Here is a 17,912-nt window from a genome sequence, read left to right as displayed (position 1 = left end):
GTAATGAGCTAAACGCATACGGTGTTAAACAATATGAAAATCCTCATTTTCGTTTCATCGTTCACAAAATTTGTATTTTAAATGCTGCTTACAATTTCAGTGTGTTCTGTACGACTCGGATGAATCGCTGCGAATGGGAACCGACTGGGAAGCGTTCGCGTATAACCCGTTCCAGATGAATTTGTATCTAAGAAAACAAATGAGTAAGTAACAATCAGAGTAAGCACGTACTAATGCGTCCCATATTATATAACCGTTAGCGTATTTATGTTGCAATTGCGTCCCCATGTCGCATTAGTAGGTGCGTTTGAAAAGTCACGGTAGACTTAACAGTTTTTATACAGTTTTACAAATATAGTTTGCGGCCAGGCCATTCTTAGTAAAAAAAAAGTTACCACCGCCCAGCATGCTCCATTCGTATTGCTGGTCCACGCGCAAACTGCAATTGATCTTCCTGGTGACATTTACTGGTGGAAAATAAATTCTTATCACACACGGTGACCGCTTTGTGCCGATAACCAATCCATGGGGAAGAAGTGCACCGGAAGGGTGATCGAAACGCAAATGAGGAGAGCGTGAGGAAGATAATTTTTTTTCGGTACCGATCAACGGTAACGATTCATTTTGAACCATTATTCGCTAATGACGTTAGTCGCGAGGAAATTTGCGTACGTAAATGGGCTGTCAATCATGATGGGCCTGGGCTGGGTTCCAGGAATTTGAAATCAATCACCTGCAGGAAACAAGGGGTGCGAAAATCGAATACCGATCGGACAGGTCGAACAGGTTGATCAGAGCGTGCAGAAGCGATTCATCATACTGTGCCTATTCAGACACTAGATCGGCCAAGAAATTGCATCCACTCTAACCCGATACGTGCAATAGGGCGAAAAAAGAAAGCAAGGTTAGTTTATTTGAGATGAAAAATTATTAGCTATAAAAAAAGTTAGCGTTTCTTCTAAAACTGAAGTGAAATACGATTGCAGATAGCGCATCTCGCACGGTCATTCGTCGGTAAATGTGGGACAAACATCACAAGCCCAGTAGGAGTAGGTGGAACAAGGAAGGCGCCATAATAAGATTGATAACCATACGCAGACTTCTCTTAAGTCATTCGCTTAAGTCGGCTGTGCACCGGGTTGGGTGTGTTGTGTTAGTGGAATTAATGAATGACAACTAGTAGAGGTCTATATTTAACGCATAATCATATCGTTAGGTGCTTGCCGAGCTAACCGTGAGATAGTTGATAAGAAGACCCCATATTTATTTCCAACAAACAATCGATCATAACAAAAATCGGAGCTCCGTGAAGAAAAAACGGTTTTGAGTAGAAGTGCTTGGCAGGAATCTGCCTTTTGTCCGCTTTCACGCATCTGCTACCAATATTGCTGAGTGAGAGACGCCTTACTTATATATTTAGTGCCCGCACGTAAATCTCAACAGCTTTGACATCCGTCATCCAGCATTGTGACGTTTATGTTCCGGACACGATTTATGGTCCTAGGCGTATCGACAGACAGATGAGTTTCGAGCAATATGCATAGCTCAACGGAACAGTGCAGAAAAACGTTTCTTCTTGATTCAGTTCCGCTTGAAATGGCTGAACGTTGGGCCTATAAAGCTCTGTGTCATGGTGCCGGTGCAGTGTGCTCACTGTCTAGCTAAAAGTGGAAAGGGTTACGATATTCTCAGCACCTTCACCTTCAAGATTGTGGCGTTCTTTAACGCATCGAATGTCGAAAGTCGACGAGTGGTCGTAAATTAATTAACGCCACTTTCCGCTTCCCCAGTCTGGACTGAAGGATGTTTTAATCCATTTGCGCGTGGCACCTATCGAAGTGGCGCTAATCAGCTGGCAAACGTATCCCGGTTCGTACTCACCCTGGCCATGAAAACCCTTTCAGGGCCCCCTATTAAACGTTTTTGTAATAGCTTGTTAGACAGAAGAAAGTTTTCATTGCGCAAATGGTCCACAACTGTCACTACTGAAAGAGGGCCAGGGAATAACCTTAAGATTTATATGTTTTTAACCTTCCCGCGCTGTAAGTAATTAGTTAATACTGATTAGTTAATCTGTTCGCCTCGACCGACCTGCTCTGCACTTCCTGACATTTACACACATAGTTGAAGTAGGAATATGAGTCAGATAGAATTACACATGCAAGCTAAAAACCTAAACTGTTAGCATCGTTTTAAATTCACCGCAATTCTTTGGTGGCTTTTTTAAGTAGCTGTGGTCCTCTTCGTTGCCAGTGTTGCGCTTTTCGGCTCCGAACGATTCGACCCGGTACTGTTGGAGGTGTACGAATAATGTCGTCCAGTTTTGGAAACCCATAACTATCTCGGACGTAGGAAGAAAGCGATAATCGGCAAGCTACAACCGTAACTGGCATCCGTAACAGTCAGGGTACGGTCCACGTGCTGGTTGATACCAGTTACAATTAGCAGAACGTTATGAAAATTTACTTTGCAATTACTCTGTGGAGAGTTTCGGTCGCTTGCATGATGCGAGTGTTGGTATCCCCCCAATACCCTTTTTCTCACACATAAAATGGAGCTTGATAGAACTTTGATACTTGCCTTAAAAGTGTGTGTTTAAGAAATTCTCTAAATTTACTTACTAGATGTACCCTTCCACCATCCGTCCTGAAAATGAACGGCTGCGCAGTTCCAACTGTATGTGAAAAAATGGGGCTGAGATGTTAGCCCCATAACCCTCTAGTTCTAGCTGCCAGTCATTTGTTGCTCATCAACTCCTGTGGAGAAAGAGATCGTCCAACAGTGATAGCAGCTGTGGGTGCCACAGTTGATCGATCTCTGCGAGATGACAGCTTCTCGTCCCCACAAACACTTGGATGTCCGGCGCATATCGCGTCACACACGGTCTACTACTGATACTTAACTCATCCTCCCCTTGATTTCACCCCTTCCGGATCTCTCTCTCTGTCTCTGTCTCTTTCCTTCTCGTGCATATTCCGGATACACCATTTCGTTCCATCATTATCTTTGCCCCTGTCGTCCGGGTTAGCTCCGGACCGGCTTCTTCGTTGGCCACAAAGCCGATCGTGATTGTGGTCCGTGTTTTTTCCCGCTGGTCTGCAGGTTCGGTAGCACAGGCGCTCGCACATTAGTGTGCGTATAGGTAGCGTAATCGGAAACATTGTTAGTTCTACATATTGACACGGTGTTTCCTTCCACGGTAGTGTAGAGAAGGGCACACTCGTACACGCGTGCCCGGACCGCGGTATAAAAGCGTGTCACCGAAAGAAGACGTTTTTTAGAAGTCTTTCGGACGGGGTCGCCGCAACACTCGTCGCGCCGTGTGTGTGTGTGTGTGTCTGGGTTGGTGATCGCGTGTGGGTCACGTTACCCACCCATTGAATGAGGGTCGCTGGGGTGTGGGTCCTGTGGGAATGCAGTCGGGAATCATCGCCGAAGTAAAAGGGCCGAGTGTATGCGTATGCCTTCCCGTACACACAGTGTGCATTGTTTCAATGCGAATAGTTTGCCGATTGCCGATTGTTAGCGGGTGTTCATTGTGTCCCACCGCTCCACTGATCGGTTCGGCAGCAGGGTGCATGAGTGTTATATTTTATTGTACAGGAGCAGCTTAACTGTAGAAAGAAAAAAATAGTGTTTCGTTGAATGAATTTTCCAAACGTCCAGAAGGGCAAGCCATAAGAAGTATATGAAGTGTAGAATTTCTCATTTATTTTTGGGCCCTTACATGCGATTTCTTTCTAACTAGAGCTGGTACAATCATGAACAGGAACATATTGATTGAAACATGTTTATAACTTAATCGATCGAACTTCAAATTATCGGTTGTTACATTCTTGGTTTTTCCTTCTCAAATAGTTTACTGTTTAGCCGTCAGAATTGTGTAGTGCAGTGTGTGCAAATCATACGAGCCGCTGGTGATTATTGCGGAGTGTTTTTGTGCCGTGTATGTGTGTGTGTGTGTAAGGGGCACAATCTGAGCCATCCAGTGTCCGTGGTGACAATTGCAGATTACTGAAATTACTGAAGTGGCGGAAGTGGTCCGAAAGGGTACAGGTTAGTTGCACTTCCTTCTCTACATCTACACACCGTCTACATACCCTACGAATGATGATCTACACTCCCATCACGATCACGATCATCATCATCGCGAATCTCATCTGCATATATGTACGTACGTGTATGTTAGTATGCAAGAAAATGTAGTGCGTAAGGTTCGTACAGAACGTACAGAATGGATCCGGAATTGGCGAAGATTAGAAAATGTGACCGATGACTGCTGGCCCTGATACCTTGCTTTACTGTTACCGATTGATCGAGTGGCAAGAAAGACCTTCAACCGTATCACGTGTGTATGAGTCTGTTCGTTCAACTTTATCACATCACTTACCTTCCCGTGGGTGTGAATGACCACTGAGGGAGTGCTCTCGTTTGATATGTTTATTTATATAAAGTATACATAACATTCACCGAGCATAGGTTACGCTTTCTCGCTTAAGAACGAAAACAAAAAACGCAATTCAAGCGTTCGTCTTCAGTGTTAAAGCTGATGGTTTGTTTGGCGATTTGCATCTCGTGGTGCATCTCAATTACTCTCGCTGCCCAGGGAGCGTAGGAGTTACTTAGGCAGCTTAGTGGTGATTTCGATCTTGACTCCGTGATTTGCAGCGGTTCGTCTAGTGGTCCCCCTCGCAAGAATGCACATAAACGCAGCATGTACGGAACGGCTTTGCGGCCAATTGGACGTACGTGCTTGTGCTAGTGATACCATGCGGCTAAGTAGGGTCGCTTTGTTTGGAAATGGTTCACGAATTGCTTCGGTCCTTCTTGTGCTACTCATTTGCCGGACATTTTGAGACGCATCTGGTGTTGTGGCACCGTCGGAAATCAGTAGTACAGCAACATTATTGGCAATGTAGTACCGATTGCTCACAACCTTGACGGTCGACGGTGTTTGATTCGATTATGACCGATGATCGCGCGAATGATTAAGGAATCAATTCAACTGTTCGACGAGCAACGATATGTCATCATTTGTCTCCCTGCGGCTATAGACGGTGTGTGGACAAACAAATGATGATCGATTAGTGGCCCACACGATTGGACCTCCTTAAACCATCTTTAAACCGTACCATTCTCAATCATCTTCAAATCATGCAGAGCCTGTAGGCTACATGTACTCCCGGGGGTAATTAAGCTGCAGGATAGAGCGAGAGAGAGAGAGAGAGAGAGAGAGAGAGACGGAGTGGCAAGTAGACGGCGTTACCACCCTTATCGCAGTTCCGACCGAGACCGCTTTCGATACTAATTGATGTGAAGCGTATACAACCATTGCCTAAGATTGATTAGGCGCTGGCTCTGGGTGGTTCTGAGTGCCGATGAACGATCTCGTCACCAGCAGGTTCAAGTATACTTTCGCTGGTTTCGAAGCATGATGTACGATTCGGTCATGCCAACGAACAGAGAAAAGGGTTTCATTAGAGGAAAAAAAAGCTGCAAGCTCCCTGAACACCAGTTAGAACTCGAACGAATCGTAACTGTTTCGATACACCGGTTTCGAGCTGGTGTTCGAAAAAGGGAGCTCATTCTGCCCAGCCAGCGCGGCCACGAACGTTGGAACATATTTATTCATGAGCCACGATGACCATATTAGTAGTGTGCGTCGTTTGGGAAAACCGAACCCGTCCCGGGGTTGGTTCGAACACAGCACCGATCTACTCTGATTAGGTCTTTCGATTGACTACGGGCGGCGAGTCGTTCCGTCGTGACATAAATCCCAGTATCCCCCAGAGCAGCCAATGCAATGGGGAGGGGGGAAAGAAGACAACACTTGAAAAATTGTAATTGCAATGGGCCATCCTCAGCTGGACCCCACGTTGCAGATTTGTTTCACCTTTCGGGTTCTCGAAGCCAGCTTTAGATTGACTGACTTAGGTGAGTAGCTATGCGTTACTACTCTGCGTTTGACTGCCCAAAGGCGATCGAATCCCAGTTACAGCTTCCAGCGTGTGCCTCCGAACGAATCGATCGCACGACCGATGACGGCGAGAGTCGGTATCGGAGGTGTTCGTCTGGGGGCTCATGCACGCTGTCGACGTCGGGCATGTCGGAAGAGTGCTGGGGGAGGCCGAGACGATGCGGTGGTTGTGGCGGTCGCATTTAGAACGCAGGGAGGAAGGGTTAAGAACAATAAAACATCACCAATTAGTTGGACGCGGGTGTTTGGTTCTAGTTTATAAATAAGGGTACCGTGCCGGCGATCCCCAATAGTCGCTTGCAATTCGTCGCCCGGTTCGGAGAAGCGCTCAAAACACGCCGACAAGATCCGGGGCTAGGAAGTGTAAATCCGCGTTCCGTAGCTTCTGCTGTTATCAGGTTCAACGGTAATTGGCAGAGGAGCAATCCAACGTTTCGTGTGCATTTACCAGCAAGGATAGCAGTGTATCCCGGTGGTTCTATACGATCAATTTAACAGCTGGGAGTGTGTTTGTGAAATTTGTGCAACGCATGGTTACAACAATGAGTTTATCGGATGCTACACTTGCCTTGTAACTCATTCATGCGACCCATTGTGCGTGTGATTTGACTTGGGCAAATAAATTTAACTAACGGTCAACTGTAAAGCGAAGAGGAAGCATTAAGAGGATTTCCCCCGTTTTCCGGCCCAGTACCACTAGTCCAGGTGTGCTCGTGATCGCGTGTGCTTCCGTTGTTGAGCGTGTACATGCCGGGCCGGGAACATCGGAATTGGTGTCGCGCGTGCATCGCTCTCGGACGTTCAAAATCGTCCTCCATCATCGGCGCGAGCTCGTGACAGTTCCCGAGGGTACCGAATATCGTCATCCTCGTTACCATCTTTGCTAATAGCGTCGAAACGCTAAACGGTGTTCGCCAGTAGCTTAGTGTGAGATTAGGAACACCGCAACACCCTGTGCTCCCGGTGCAATTTGCTCACAACCCTCCCAGTGTCCCCGGCCAGCATACCGGGCGAGTGCAGCGAGCGTGTACTATCAACACCCGGAACCTACCGTACCATAGTCCCAGCGCTCCCGGAGCGAAATCATGAAGAAAACGTAATTATAGAGCGCATTGGTGCAGTTTAGATTGTTTTCCTTCTCACCCCACGCTCATTCAGCGGCATCCATCCAGTTGCATTCTTTTAGTATCTCATTAGTATAGCTTCCCTTGCACCTCCCTCCCACTCTAGTGATCTGGTTGAGTCGATCGAATTTTTGGATCGAACGCTGGCAGCAGCGCGTTGTGCGTCGTTGATTGGTGAGAACGGTTCCCACGGTTGCACCGATGGTTGTCTACTACACGACTATACCTCATGGAATAGTGCCCGGATTAGTAAAATGGAAGCTACAGGTAGCTTCCTGCTCTACACACGATCTCCACTCGTCTCCAGCTTTTGCTGTTTCGTCTCCATTGTGCGTCAACGCTTGGTGCGTGTTGGGAGGCGATCATCTGATCGCCAACGGTGCGATCATGGGTAGTAGCTAGCAGAAATGACCCAAGGGACGCATGCTGATGTTCGTGAACTCTCACGCACTTGGTTTCAAGGTTTAGCAGTGCATCACTGCAAATCGGATGTCTCCAAAAGCTCTTTTCTAGATTTGCTTTTCAAGATTAACGTCTGCCGTTGATCGCCATTTTTGCAATATTTTGAATGCTGTTCTTTCTATTGACATATGACGTATTTGAATTTTTGGAGGGACTCACTCTAATACAGCTTAAAACTCCCGAAGCCTCACGCTCTATCTCCCTATCTCCCTTTCGGGGACACGTAAGTTGCGCGTACATGAATTGATAATTTCATTGCCGTCTAGCGGTCTGTTTCGTTCACCGGCGTCGATCGTGGAAACTTTTGACAGCGACCCTGTTACATGCCAAAGATGGCCATCGCGTACAACTGGTGCCAGTAGTACCGATACCAAGAGTAGTTAGCCAAGACGGAAGGCGCAAAGGTCGCAACGGCCAGAGGTAGCCGGGAACTGGGGAAAGGCAAAGCAAAAGGTGCACATCGTTTTAATTGCGCATTCGTTACACCAGTCAAAAGCAGCATCGCCCGTCGGTGCGTCCTAGAGACACCTGTCCGCCATTTGGACCGTTACCGTTATCATCCCCACCGCGGCACACCATCGCAATTATGAAGCGCTTTGATTAATTGATTAACTTTTAATTGATTTATTAAATTCTACCGCTTATTAATGTCGAGCCTTATCATGCAGTAGAAGCCCCCGAACACCCCACACGGGGTACGTTTGTTCTGGCAATTGCAGGTTTTTCCCCCGCTACCGATCACGATCGTACGCGAAACAATTAGCTTAAAATGGAATGAAAACACGTCTTGAGCACGCAACATGGCAGCATGGTTGGCATGGAATTCCTTTTCAAGCCGCGTGGTATGTCTGTACGGGTGAGGTTCGGCTGATAGAGATACTGCTGCACAGCCGTGTGATGAAATGTGTGCGTCCATAAATCTTCCGACGGTTGCTTGATGAATTCCGCGCACAAATCTGTCACCCCTTGAATGGTGGTTTTTGATAATGATTTCAGATCGGTGTGTCCATAAGCGAAGAAGGTGAAAATTATATTTATGTACCGACGGGGTGTTCGTCGTGGCATTTTGCATTATTTTTTCACACATGTGCCACGAATGGGTGCTTCAGTACAATCGCAAACTGCTTAATGAATGATCAAGGTTGTTTAGTACTTGTTTTCTTCTTATCTGTCAAGAGCGTGGCGCCTCATTTTACTTCTAGAAAAAAGCACATTTAACATGCACTGCGTCATGTTTTTGATGCTTTCAATGTTGGCTGCCTCAATTGACCGGAATGGGTCGCACTTAAACTAACAAATATTTGTCCTACAACCAATTCATTGGCGCATCTCCATCCCATTATCCTTATCAAAACGAATGAAGCCGACTTGTAGTTGAGTCATTTGACTACTCTGCACTTAAGAAGAGTAAAAGCTACCCGCATGGGAAGAATTTGTGCACGCGATCCACACGCGATACGCGATCGTGTGAAAGGAGCAAAGATCACATACGACCACTGTCACGAGCATAAAAGCATAAGAGAAAACAATTAAGATCCTACCCAAACCGGAACAAGCTAGACGAGCGTCCACATTGACGCCATCGGCTACGCCACCAATTGCCATTTAGGGTGAACATGTATGTAATTGATCCGTTTTGGCGAACGAACGGGCGCATCGATGTTGTGGTTTTGCTCAATTGTGGCCATGGTGGAGATTGGTTCCGAACGCAATCGATTTATTTGTTTGTCCCACTGCTCTAATTATGTTGTTTGGCGAGATCGTCTAGCGAATCGAGCTAGCGTGTCGGGTCGTCATTGTATTACACTGATGTAATAGCGAGATGCTTTTTTGGTCGGTTCATTGACTACCTGCATCTCTCATCGCTTAGCAAGAAGATCAAGATCAAGCGTTGTTCCGGTTGTGTTGGATAAAGGTGTTAAATGGATGTGCGTCCGTTTTTTTTTTTTTATGATGTAAACCCGTTCTTTTGTAAACAAGTAAAATCCAATTCCCAAGAATTCTCCCTTTCAGATTCAGTTAGCATATTGTTAAATAGGTTATTATATTAGCTTGCGTAAGTGGTTTATCGTTTTCACAAACGTTTAAAGAGACGGTTTTCACTAGTTGCGTAAGAAATGTGAATGGTTGCCTGTCTCTTTTATTACTTGCCATCGCTTAAACCTGCTCTTCCTTTTATGTTGATTATCTCTAGTTATTCGAAAGGATAATGGGTTGAGGATGATCTAGATCTCTATAGAAGGGTTACACGGTGGAATAATGCTAATTGTGGCGTGACAAGACCAGCAGCGGATCAAGCCCACTGGAGGTCTTTAGTCATCAAGGAGGTCTTTAGCAGAATAAAAGCTGGTGGCTCCAAACAAATCGAATGTGCTGACTGTGGCAAAGTCATTGGCCAAGCGGAGACGTAACCCCTTATGGAGTTTCTGGCATTCTAAATGATTGAGACTCCAAAGACCGTGCAGTAAGCTTGAAAGTTTTTGGCCGAAGTATCTGTTTAGTTGTAGTAAGATCCGCCTCAGGGCAAGACTCATCCGGATCGTGTCTCCTAATGCAAATATTCAGCTCTGGATGTATAAAAAGTTAAGAAAGTCAGGAATGTTAGGACACGACAGCTCCAAGTTGCAGTGCCAAAGAAGCGAAATTGTGAACTAAACTGAGAGAAAAAAAGTAAACTCTAAATGTTTTAGCCCTGAAATGTCTAGGTTGTAGCTTCCCATACTAGGTGGATTAAGATTTTAAAGCACTTGGAAAAGATTCCTTAGTACTTCAAAAGCTCTTCAACGCAGTAAGAACCGAAACGTACGCTTTCCTTTTCGGACGATGACAACGTGCGCTTCCTTATCTATTATTGGCGGATGTCTAGTTCGTTCGGATGATAGCTTGAATCGATCGATTAAGTACTACCTGAATGGTGCTGAGAGTCGATTAACGATTGACGTTAGCGACGAGCGTGCACTCGTGCCAATTGTTTGGTTGGCGCTTCTCCTGTCCGTCGGGCACCATGTCACCATGATAGCGTCGATGTTTAAACCAATGCGAACGGGAGGTCTAAGATTGGATTATGTCACCTTTAATTGCATGGCTTTATTGCACTCCAGTCATCAAACAACCGTCGTGTGACGTACGATCGCTTGTGATGCGAGCGCGAATCGTGATCGTGACCGCGGGAATAAAAGGATGATATTCTTTGGGCAGAAGCTTAAACCTTCTAAGTACAAAGATGAAGGTACCCCAGGTCGGTATTCACATGTGCAACAGCCTTGCGCGAATTTCTCCAAAAATCAGTTGAGCACACACCTGAAATAACAAGCACAAGCGGAATCCGCTTTTGCTGAACGTGCGAGCATTAGCCAGCAGGGCGACCTGGTAAATATGAAGCATTATTGTGTCGAGACACCTTTTAGCATACTTATCACATGGACCGTGCCCGTGCCGGACCTCACCATCATCATCATCATACTCATAACGCCGGTAGTAGCGGTTCACGAGTGGTCAAGCCGGCGGTAAGTTTAATGTCGTGACTCACATGACTCTCATGACGAAGAAGATTTGACCGTTTATCACCCTTCCGACCTGGTCGAGAAACACGACCGCCACGTGTTCTGTGTCTGTGTCCATTGCTCCCTCCACATTCCTGTGTTTGCTAGCCGCTGTACACGCGAACGTATGTCAAACAATCATGCACAATCCTTGGTGTGAATTGCATTTGCGAGCCGAGTGCCGGATACATTTGTTACAAATGATAAATAAGTATATTGATATGATGGTTAAATTGTATTTTTGTTTTGCTGTCTTTAAATCAATTTAAATACAAACTTTCACGTTTCCTAATTTTTATAATCAGCGTTGGTCGAGCCATTGCAACGATTGTCCTTATGCAATTTGTTTTTCTCATATCAATTAAAACAAGGTATCACGTGAACCTGTACTGATAATTGAAAACGCAAGCACAGGATCTACCAATCAAAGGGTGTTTTCTTTACACAACTTGATTTTGGATTGTTTTCTAAATAAAGAAATCCCACCCACCCCCTTTATAGTGGCGAACGGACCAACCTGATTGCGAAATTGGCTCTCATTTTGCTGGGCTGCAGGTATATTTACGCGTTTAACATCTGCTGATTCAATTAACGCATCTACTCATCGCGTCGCATACCTGTGCCGCACTGATTTGCTTGAGTTTAGAAGCACAAATTAAAATGGCAAACGGACGTGAAACGCTCGTGACTCTTAACTGGATGCGCAAACACACATATCGAAAGTCAATTGTATCTGTTGTATGGGCCAGGCATATTGGCCACCGTCCTAGGCAGTCCTAACGTTTAAGTGTTTTCTATCTAAACTTGTCAATCAACAAGCGATGCGATGTTGACGTCCCGATTTGGTAATGTGACGCCAATTAGTTATGATGATTGTTTTCGGCATTATCACTTCCTTCGGAGGTTCTGGCTTTTTTCGAAGGTGCCCTGTATCTTATCTCGGTCGATTGACATGCTAATCCACACGGACCTAGACCTAGTTTTTGTGTGTGGTGCGTTGCAATGTGGGGTAGCGTGTTACTAGCCATTTTTCGACCAGTTGCATTGGAACGAGAAACTGAACAGGAATGCTCCCGTCTAGACCGATGATGATGATTGCAACTGTGAACCTAGTTGAGTCTTGAACTGTAATTACTAGGAAGATATTTAATTTCTAATGGATCCAACAAACTGAGAGATGATGCCCTTCGATTAAACACGTGCTTCGTTCGTTCGTCCAAAATAAACGCTCCACGCATTCGCTAAGTAGCTAAGCGATTCGCTGTAATGGCGAATGATAAGTATCGCTGAAACGGCACTACGTTCAGCCGGGTAGAGGTACTGATGGTCACGGTATGTGAGCCATGTGAGGCAACATCGTTTGGACAAGGTGGCACATACGGCGACGGAGATGACGTACGCCCTAAGAACCGACCCAGTGCCCTCGAGATCAAACTGGCTTCCCTCGTCCGGTCGACCATTGTTATGAGCTTCTGATAAAGCTTGTCATGCATCGGCTAGACATCATTAAGCGACGATCTGAGTTGCGTCTCTTAGGGCTTATCTTTGACAATCAGATATTTCTCCACATCCGGTCTCGGGCTGCAGGGTCTTTTGAGCTTTTTTTAAATAGAATTGGATTTGAAGATGCGCTCCATAGCGATCCTTTATCCTCACTGTCAAATCTTTCCCTAGATTTCAATTTAACATGCAACGGCATATCAAAACCAACCTCCCATTCATTCCACCCCGCCACGGAGGGTTCGATCGCTTTTGCTAAGTAGAGGTGAAGTTAGTTATTTTTCCGAGGGCGGCTTTTAATTTCTCATCTCCACTCGTAAACTCGGTCAGCCCGGCGTGTTGACTGCACTCTCATTAGACGCATCCCAGGGCGCATAGTGTATGTGTGCAGCACCCCGTTTGAAACAATAATTATTGTTGAAGCGTCAAACAAAGGGTGGTCCGGGTGCGATTGTTCGAATTCCACGGCTCACGGCAAGCGTGCAGCTGAACTCGTGCGCCTCCGGAGAAGGGACGTCCGTTTGAGTTTTGGCTGGAATAGTGTATCGCGCGGCCGCTGCAGGGTAGCAACCCGGTGCCACGTGGTTGGGCGGAACATGTACATACACACAGATGCATGTTACAAGATGTTTGCCTGATTTCCAATCAATCAGAGATATCAGAGGCGTTGGTTGGCGCTTTGCACGGCTGAACTGGGAAGGTGAACAGAGTAGTTGTGTATCTTCTCAGCGCCTCTGTTGACCTTTGGCATTGAGGTTGGTATCATTACGACTGTGACGGAAGAAACGCTAGAAAGCATAGTATGCAATGCAAAGCACGGCATAACTTTGGAACTTTTCTGCCGGGCTCATATCGCTCTGCCGGTGGGAGATGAAAATGAAGAGGAAAGTTTGAGGCAGTCAGTTAGCAGTCTATTTGTTTGTTTTTGCTAAGCATATTGCAGCGTTTAAAGAGTAATGATTTTTTTTATTTCGGAATCACAGCCAGACCGTATCTATTTTTAATTCACTCAATCATTAAATACAATTTAGTGATTATTTTATTTGAATAACGTGACGAGAAGCAGAGCACGTTGAAAATGGAAGACGATCACGATCGAATGCATTGTATAGTGTTAACTCTCTCTATGTACCAGTTTGAAAAAACCCTGTGAAGCGCAAAAGAACCTTCTTCAGGATCTCGGCGTGGCAATTGTATAGTCCTTTCCCGCTTCATCCATGGTAAACTCTATGCGCGTCCGTGGAAAACTCTATCATAATTATCATAAAAACCTCCACATGAATATTTCACCATTTCACAACACAACACACCATAACGCCGGGCAAGATTAATCAATGATCAACACTTTGTTCCCTCTTTCTACAGTATTATCAAGATGCCTTCGGAGGAAGGGAATGCTTCCTCCCAGTCGTCTAGCGGCGACACGAAGCGCAAGGTCAGCATCATCACCGAACCGGTCGTCGAGCGATTAGGGCACGATAACTTGGGCTTTGAGCAGAACAAACGCAAAATATCGCAGGTTGGTTCGTGTCCGATGTGTGTCCGATCCGCCCAGATCGTTTGCCATGTTTAACCGAGTCTCATTCCCTCCCACAGCAATCGCACCATTCCGAGGAAGGCCCGGCACGAAGAAAAAGTCACCTGCATAACAATAACTTTGACACCTCGTCCATCCACAGTGGTAAGTGCAGCCGAGAAGGTGGTGTTCATCCGGTATAGCTTAATTGATCTTTTCCGACGATGATTCACTCTTCAGATCGCTACAACGGTGAGGCTGGTGGTCGTGCCAAAAAGCAGTCGTTCTCGGAAGCGTTGGAGAAGATCGAGCGGGATTACGATAACTCCCGGTTGGAGCAGTCGTGGATCTATTCACTGTGCATGCGATGTCGGGTCGAGTACACAACGCCCTCGTGGGAACCGCCAGGCTGGCAGAAAATTTGCCCCTATCCCCTGTGTCCATCCTACCGCCAGTTTGCCCGGATTCTGTCGATCATTCTTATAGGTACGGTGATCATGATTATGTTTCGGTATCGATTTAGCTCACCACTTGTGTGTCTTCCCTTAGGTGTACTACTATGGATTACGGCGTTTGTCATTATCGGCGATTCGGCAGCCCCCGGTGGACAGCTGTTCCAGTTGGTGGTGCTAACAGTGGCTGCCAACTTTGGCGGTTTTCTAATCTCGCTAACCACGTTACCACGGTTGATAGGCATGCTGATGGTGGGCATACTGTTTCAGGTGAGTTACCGCATTAGACACACACTTTGTTTGAGTGAATTATCGGCCATAGAGAAGGAGTACGAGAAAAAGGTCACTTGTCAGAATGGTGGAGATCGGAATTCTAGAACCACGAACCTTTACGTCCGAACGGTTCATTAGAACGGACGAGGACGAGGATAAACGGATAATATATTAGTTGCGTCCACGCTACTAGACTGCAGGCACATTTTGCACACTGAAGACCCTATTATTATATTAAGTCATCTGCTAGCAACCCACCCACCCCATTTCGGACAGGAACGCTGTGTAGCTGTGCGATGGTACCGGCGGAATGCGCGAAAGATTGATGAGGAGTTGATTGCATATGCATTTTCGCGGCAAGCCACCGGTTTCGTTTTGCATCTACTTAAGCCGATAGGCGCAGGGGAGCTCGGTGGAAGCCTGGAGCGCTTGGTATTTAGCATGCTGCCCAGCTCGGTATCATGCTGCGCACGAGTTAAAGCTCATCAGCCTATTACAGCTTATGATATGTGGAGAATAGTTTCGCTGTGGGTAAATGGAGACAGTAGTATCGTATCTTTGGAGAATCGTTCTTATAACCTTATGAAGGGAACAAAACGATTGCTTTTAAGCTAGGTAACATATATGTATGTATATTTTTATAGAGCCTCTCGACGTCGTTCTTTTGGATTATTAAGAACTATCCCTAAATTTGTTGTAGTATGATCGCAAGTATAACCTGGTTTAAAATCTGTTCTCTCTTCAAAGAATGTTGGCTGGGTCAATCTGGACGGTGAGTTCCAGATCGTGACTGCCGAACTGCGCAAGCTAGCCCTGGTCATCATTCTCGTGCGCGCCGGACTGGAGATGGATCCGACCGCATTCAAAAAGATCTACAAAACCATACTGAAGCTCGGTTTGATTCCGTGGTTCGTCGAGTGCTCGCTGATTGCTGTTTGTGCAAGGTTCTTCCTGCAGCTACCGTGGATGTGGAGCATCCTGCTCGGTTCGATCGTTGGTGCAGTGTCCCCGGCCGTCGTCGTGCCCTGTCTGTTCCGGTTGCGCACCAAGGGGTACGGTGTGGTGAAGGGCATCCCAACTCTCATCATTGCGGTGGCCGGTATTGACGATGCGGTATCGGTGGCAGGTTTTGGCATCATCTCCAGCATCATGTTCAGCACGCAAAGCCTCGGACTACAGATTGCACAGGCTCCGGTGTGTATCATAGGAGGGCTTGGGTTCGGAGTCGTGTGGGGCTTCCTGTGCAAGTATGTGCCCGAACCCGGAGATGCGTATGTGGTACCGATTCGCACACTGATGCTGTTCGGTGGGGGACTGCTCGCGGTGTTTGGCAGTGAGGAGATCCATTTCGAGGGAGCCGGACCGCTGGGAGTTGTGTTTGCCGCGTTCACTGCGTCCTACTTTTGGTGTGGACAGGGCTGGGAGCTGGAAGATAATCCGGTATCTACAGCGTTTGAAATTTTCTGGATGATTTTCGAACCGATTCTGTTCGGAATTACTGGTGCTTCCGTTAAGGTTGGTAGTTACAGATCGAACCTTGCGTGTGGGATGTTCAATGACAATCAATAATCGTTACAGATCGCTGAACTGGATCCTCACATTGTATCGATCGGTGTCGGCAGCATTTACGTGGTTGCTGTGATCCGTATCCTGACGACGGTAGCAATCGCTTTTGGAGATAAGCTAAACGTCAAAGAAAAGGTAGACGGCGTGATGGTGTTCTCATACGTTTCTGTACTGATACTCACCTAATCTTTTGCAGATCTTTGTTGCCATTTCCTGGATGTCGAAGGCGACAGTACAGGCAGCCCTCGGACCGGTCGCGCTGAAGACAGTGATGTCGAACGAAAACCGTACAGAAGAAGAAGTTCACTATGCCGAACTGGTAAAGATGGTTTGCATCTTGAGCATCATACTAACGGCACCGCTCGGAGCCATTCTCATATCCGTGACCGGCACCAAGCTGCTCAAGAAAACGAAGCAACAGCTTGAGCCCATGGATGGTACGTTGGGTGCGTTGGGAGCTCAGACATGGTGGAGGATCAGCCACGAATCGCCCTCTATTGTATCGTCGTTTTTTCCCCTTCTGTTTCAGGCTGGCGACGAAGCCATCGACCCTCACTGCACGACATCAGCATCATCGACGAGGAGGAAGAGCGGGAAGATATTGAGGGAATTGCGGACGAGGATACGGCTGCCAATACGCTGTCCAACGCCCAAACGGCAACAGCGTTCACCATCACGAAATAGATCACTCTTGAAGACGGCAGCACGACACACTTGCTAATCGATGGACAGACGCTTCCGTTGTCCTGTCTTGGAGATGTGCGCACAGAAACAAAGTAAACCAAGAAGTGAAGAAGTAGCGACTGTGGTTTGCTGCATTCGTCATAGAGCAAGGAGGAACTGATTGCTTTGGCGGTATCAACAGTCGGTGTAGTTAGCATTCAAATTAGTTTAAATGTAATATGGCTTTGCTGTAGCGTTGCTAGTGTAGGACAATGACCACCCTATTACGTACTACATTCCATGCTAATCCCAGGCTCAACGATATCTTTCAATGTTGGTGAATGTGATCATTTGTAGATAAAAGAACGTTTTCACAATTGTATACATTCCCAAATCTTTTACCCGCTAGACAGTAATAGTGTTGTAGTGAGGCATTAGCAACGATCCGGCAGGATCGTTGATAGTTTGGAGTACAGAATGTTGAAACAGAACGAACGAACGAATCCGGATGGTTGGGAAGATTTGTTTAGCAATGGGAAACGCGATCCCATACAATTAGGTTATTTTTTGTTTTTTTTTTTTTAATCATAAATGAAATAGTACTCGCAAACGCGCTGTAGGTAGCATATAGCACTGTTATAGCTCATTATTGTTGTATGAAAATGAATGTACTGTAAGATGTTAATAGTACTTACTATCCCGTTTGGAGTGGTTTGAATGCAGAGTGAACGAAAGAAAGCACTTTATTGCTCCCCAAATCGATAGGCTGTTTCGAGATAAGATTCGATCGGTACAGCTTTGAGAGTTGCCGCTGATGGAGAAGAGATCATCACTTCT

General features: G+C 46.3%; 1 protein-coding gene across 7 annotated transcripts; it reads left to right on the top strand.

Annotated features, from left to right (window-relative positions):
* Positions 1–3,213: 3,213 nt before the first annotated feature.
* LOC118504332 (sodium/hydrogen exchanger 9B2) lies at positions 3,214–17,772 on the top strand. Of its 7 annotated transcripts, none has more exons than XM_036038668.1 (10): positions 3,214–3,342; positions 3,859–4,056; positions 13,971–14,124; positions 14,202–14,286; positions 14,362–14,607; positions 14,671–14,843; positions 15,594–16,361; positions 16,425–16,547; positions 16,609–16,858; positions 16,942–17,772. In XM_036038668.1, the coding sequence occupies exons 3-10, from the start codon at positions 13,981–13,983 to the stop codon at positions 17,094–17,096; spliced, it is 1,944 nt and encodes a 647-aa protein (XP_035894561.1). In that variant the 5' UTR covers positions 3,214–3,342; positions 3,859–4,056; positions 13,971–13,980; the 3' UTR covers positions 17,097–17,772. The 7 variants fall into 7 exon arrangements, with proteins under 7 accessions (XP_035894561.1, XP_035894562.1, XP_035894564.1 ...); XM_036038669.1 differs by having other exon boundaries at positions 3,215–3,330; XM_036038671.1 differs by having other exon boundaries at positions 3,318–3,452.
* Positions 17,773–17,912: the final 140 nt, after the last annotated feature.

The sequence above is a fragment of the Anopheles stephensi genome, chromosome 2 (genome assembly GCF_013141755.1).
Source record: "Anopheles stephensi strain Indian chromosome 2, UCI_ANSTEP_V1.0, whole genome shotgun sequence".
In the NCBI taxonomy this organism is placed as follows: Eukaryota; Metazoa; Arthropoda; class Insecta; order Diptera; family Culicidae; genus Anopheles; species Anopheles stephensi.
The sequence above is the reverse complement of the archived record's forward strand: the minus strand, read 5'-3'. Positions and strand labels throughout refer to the sequence as shown.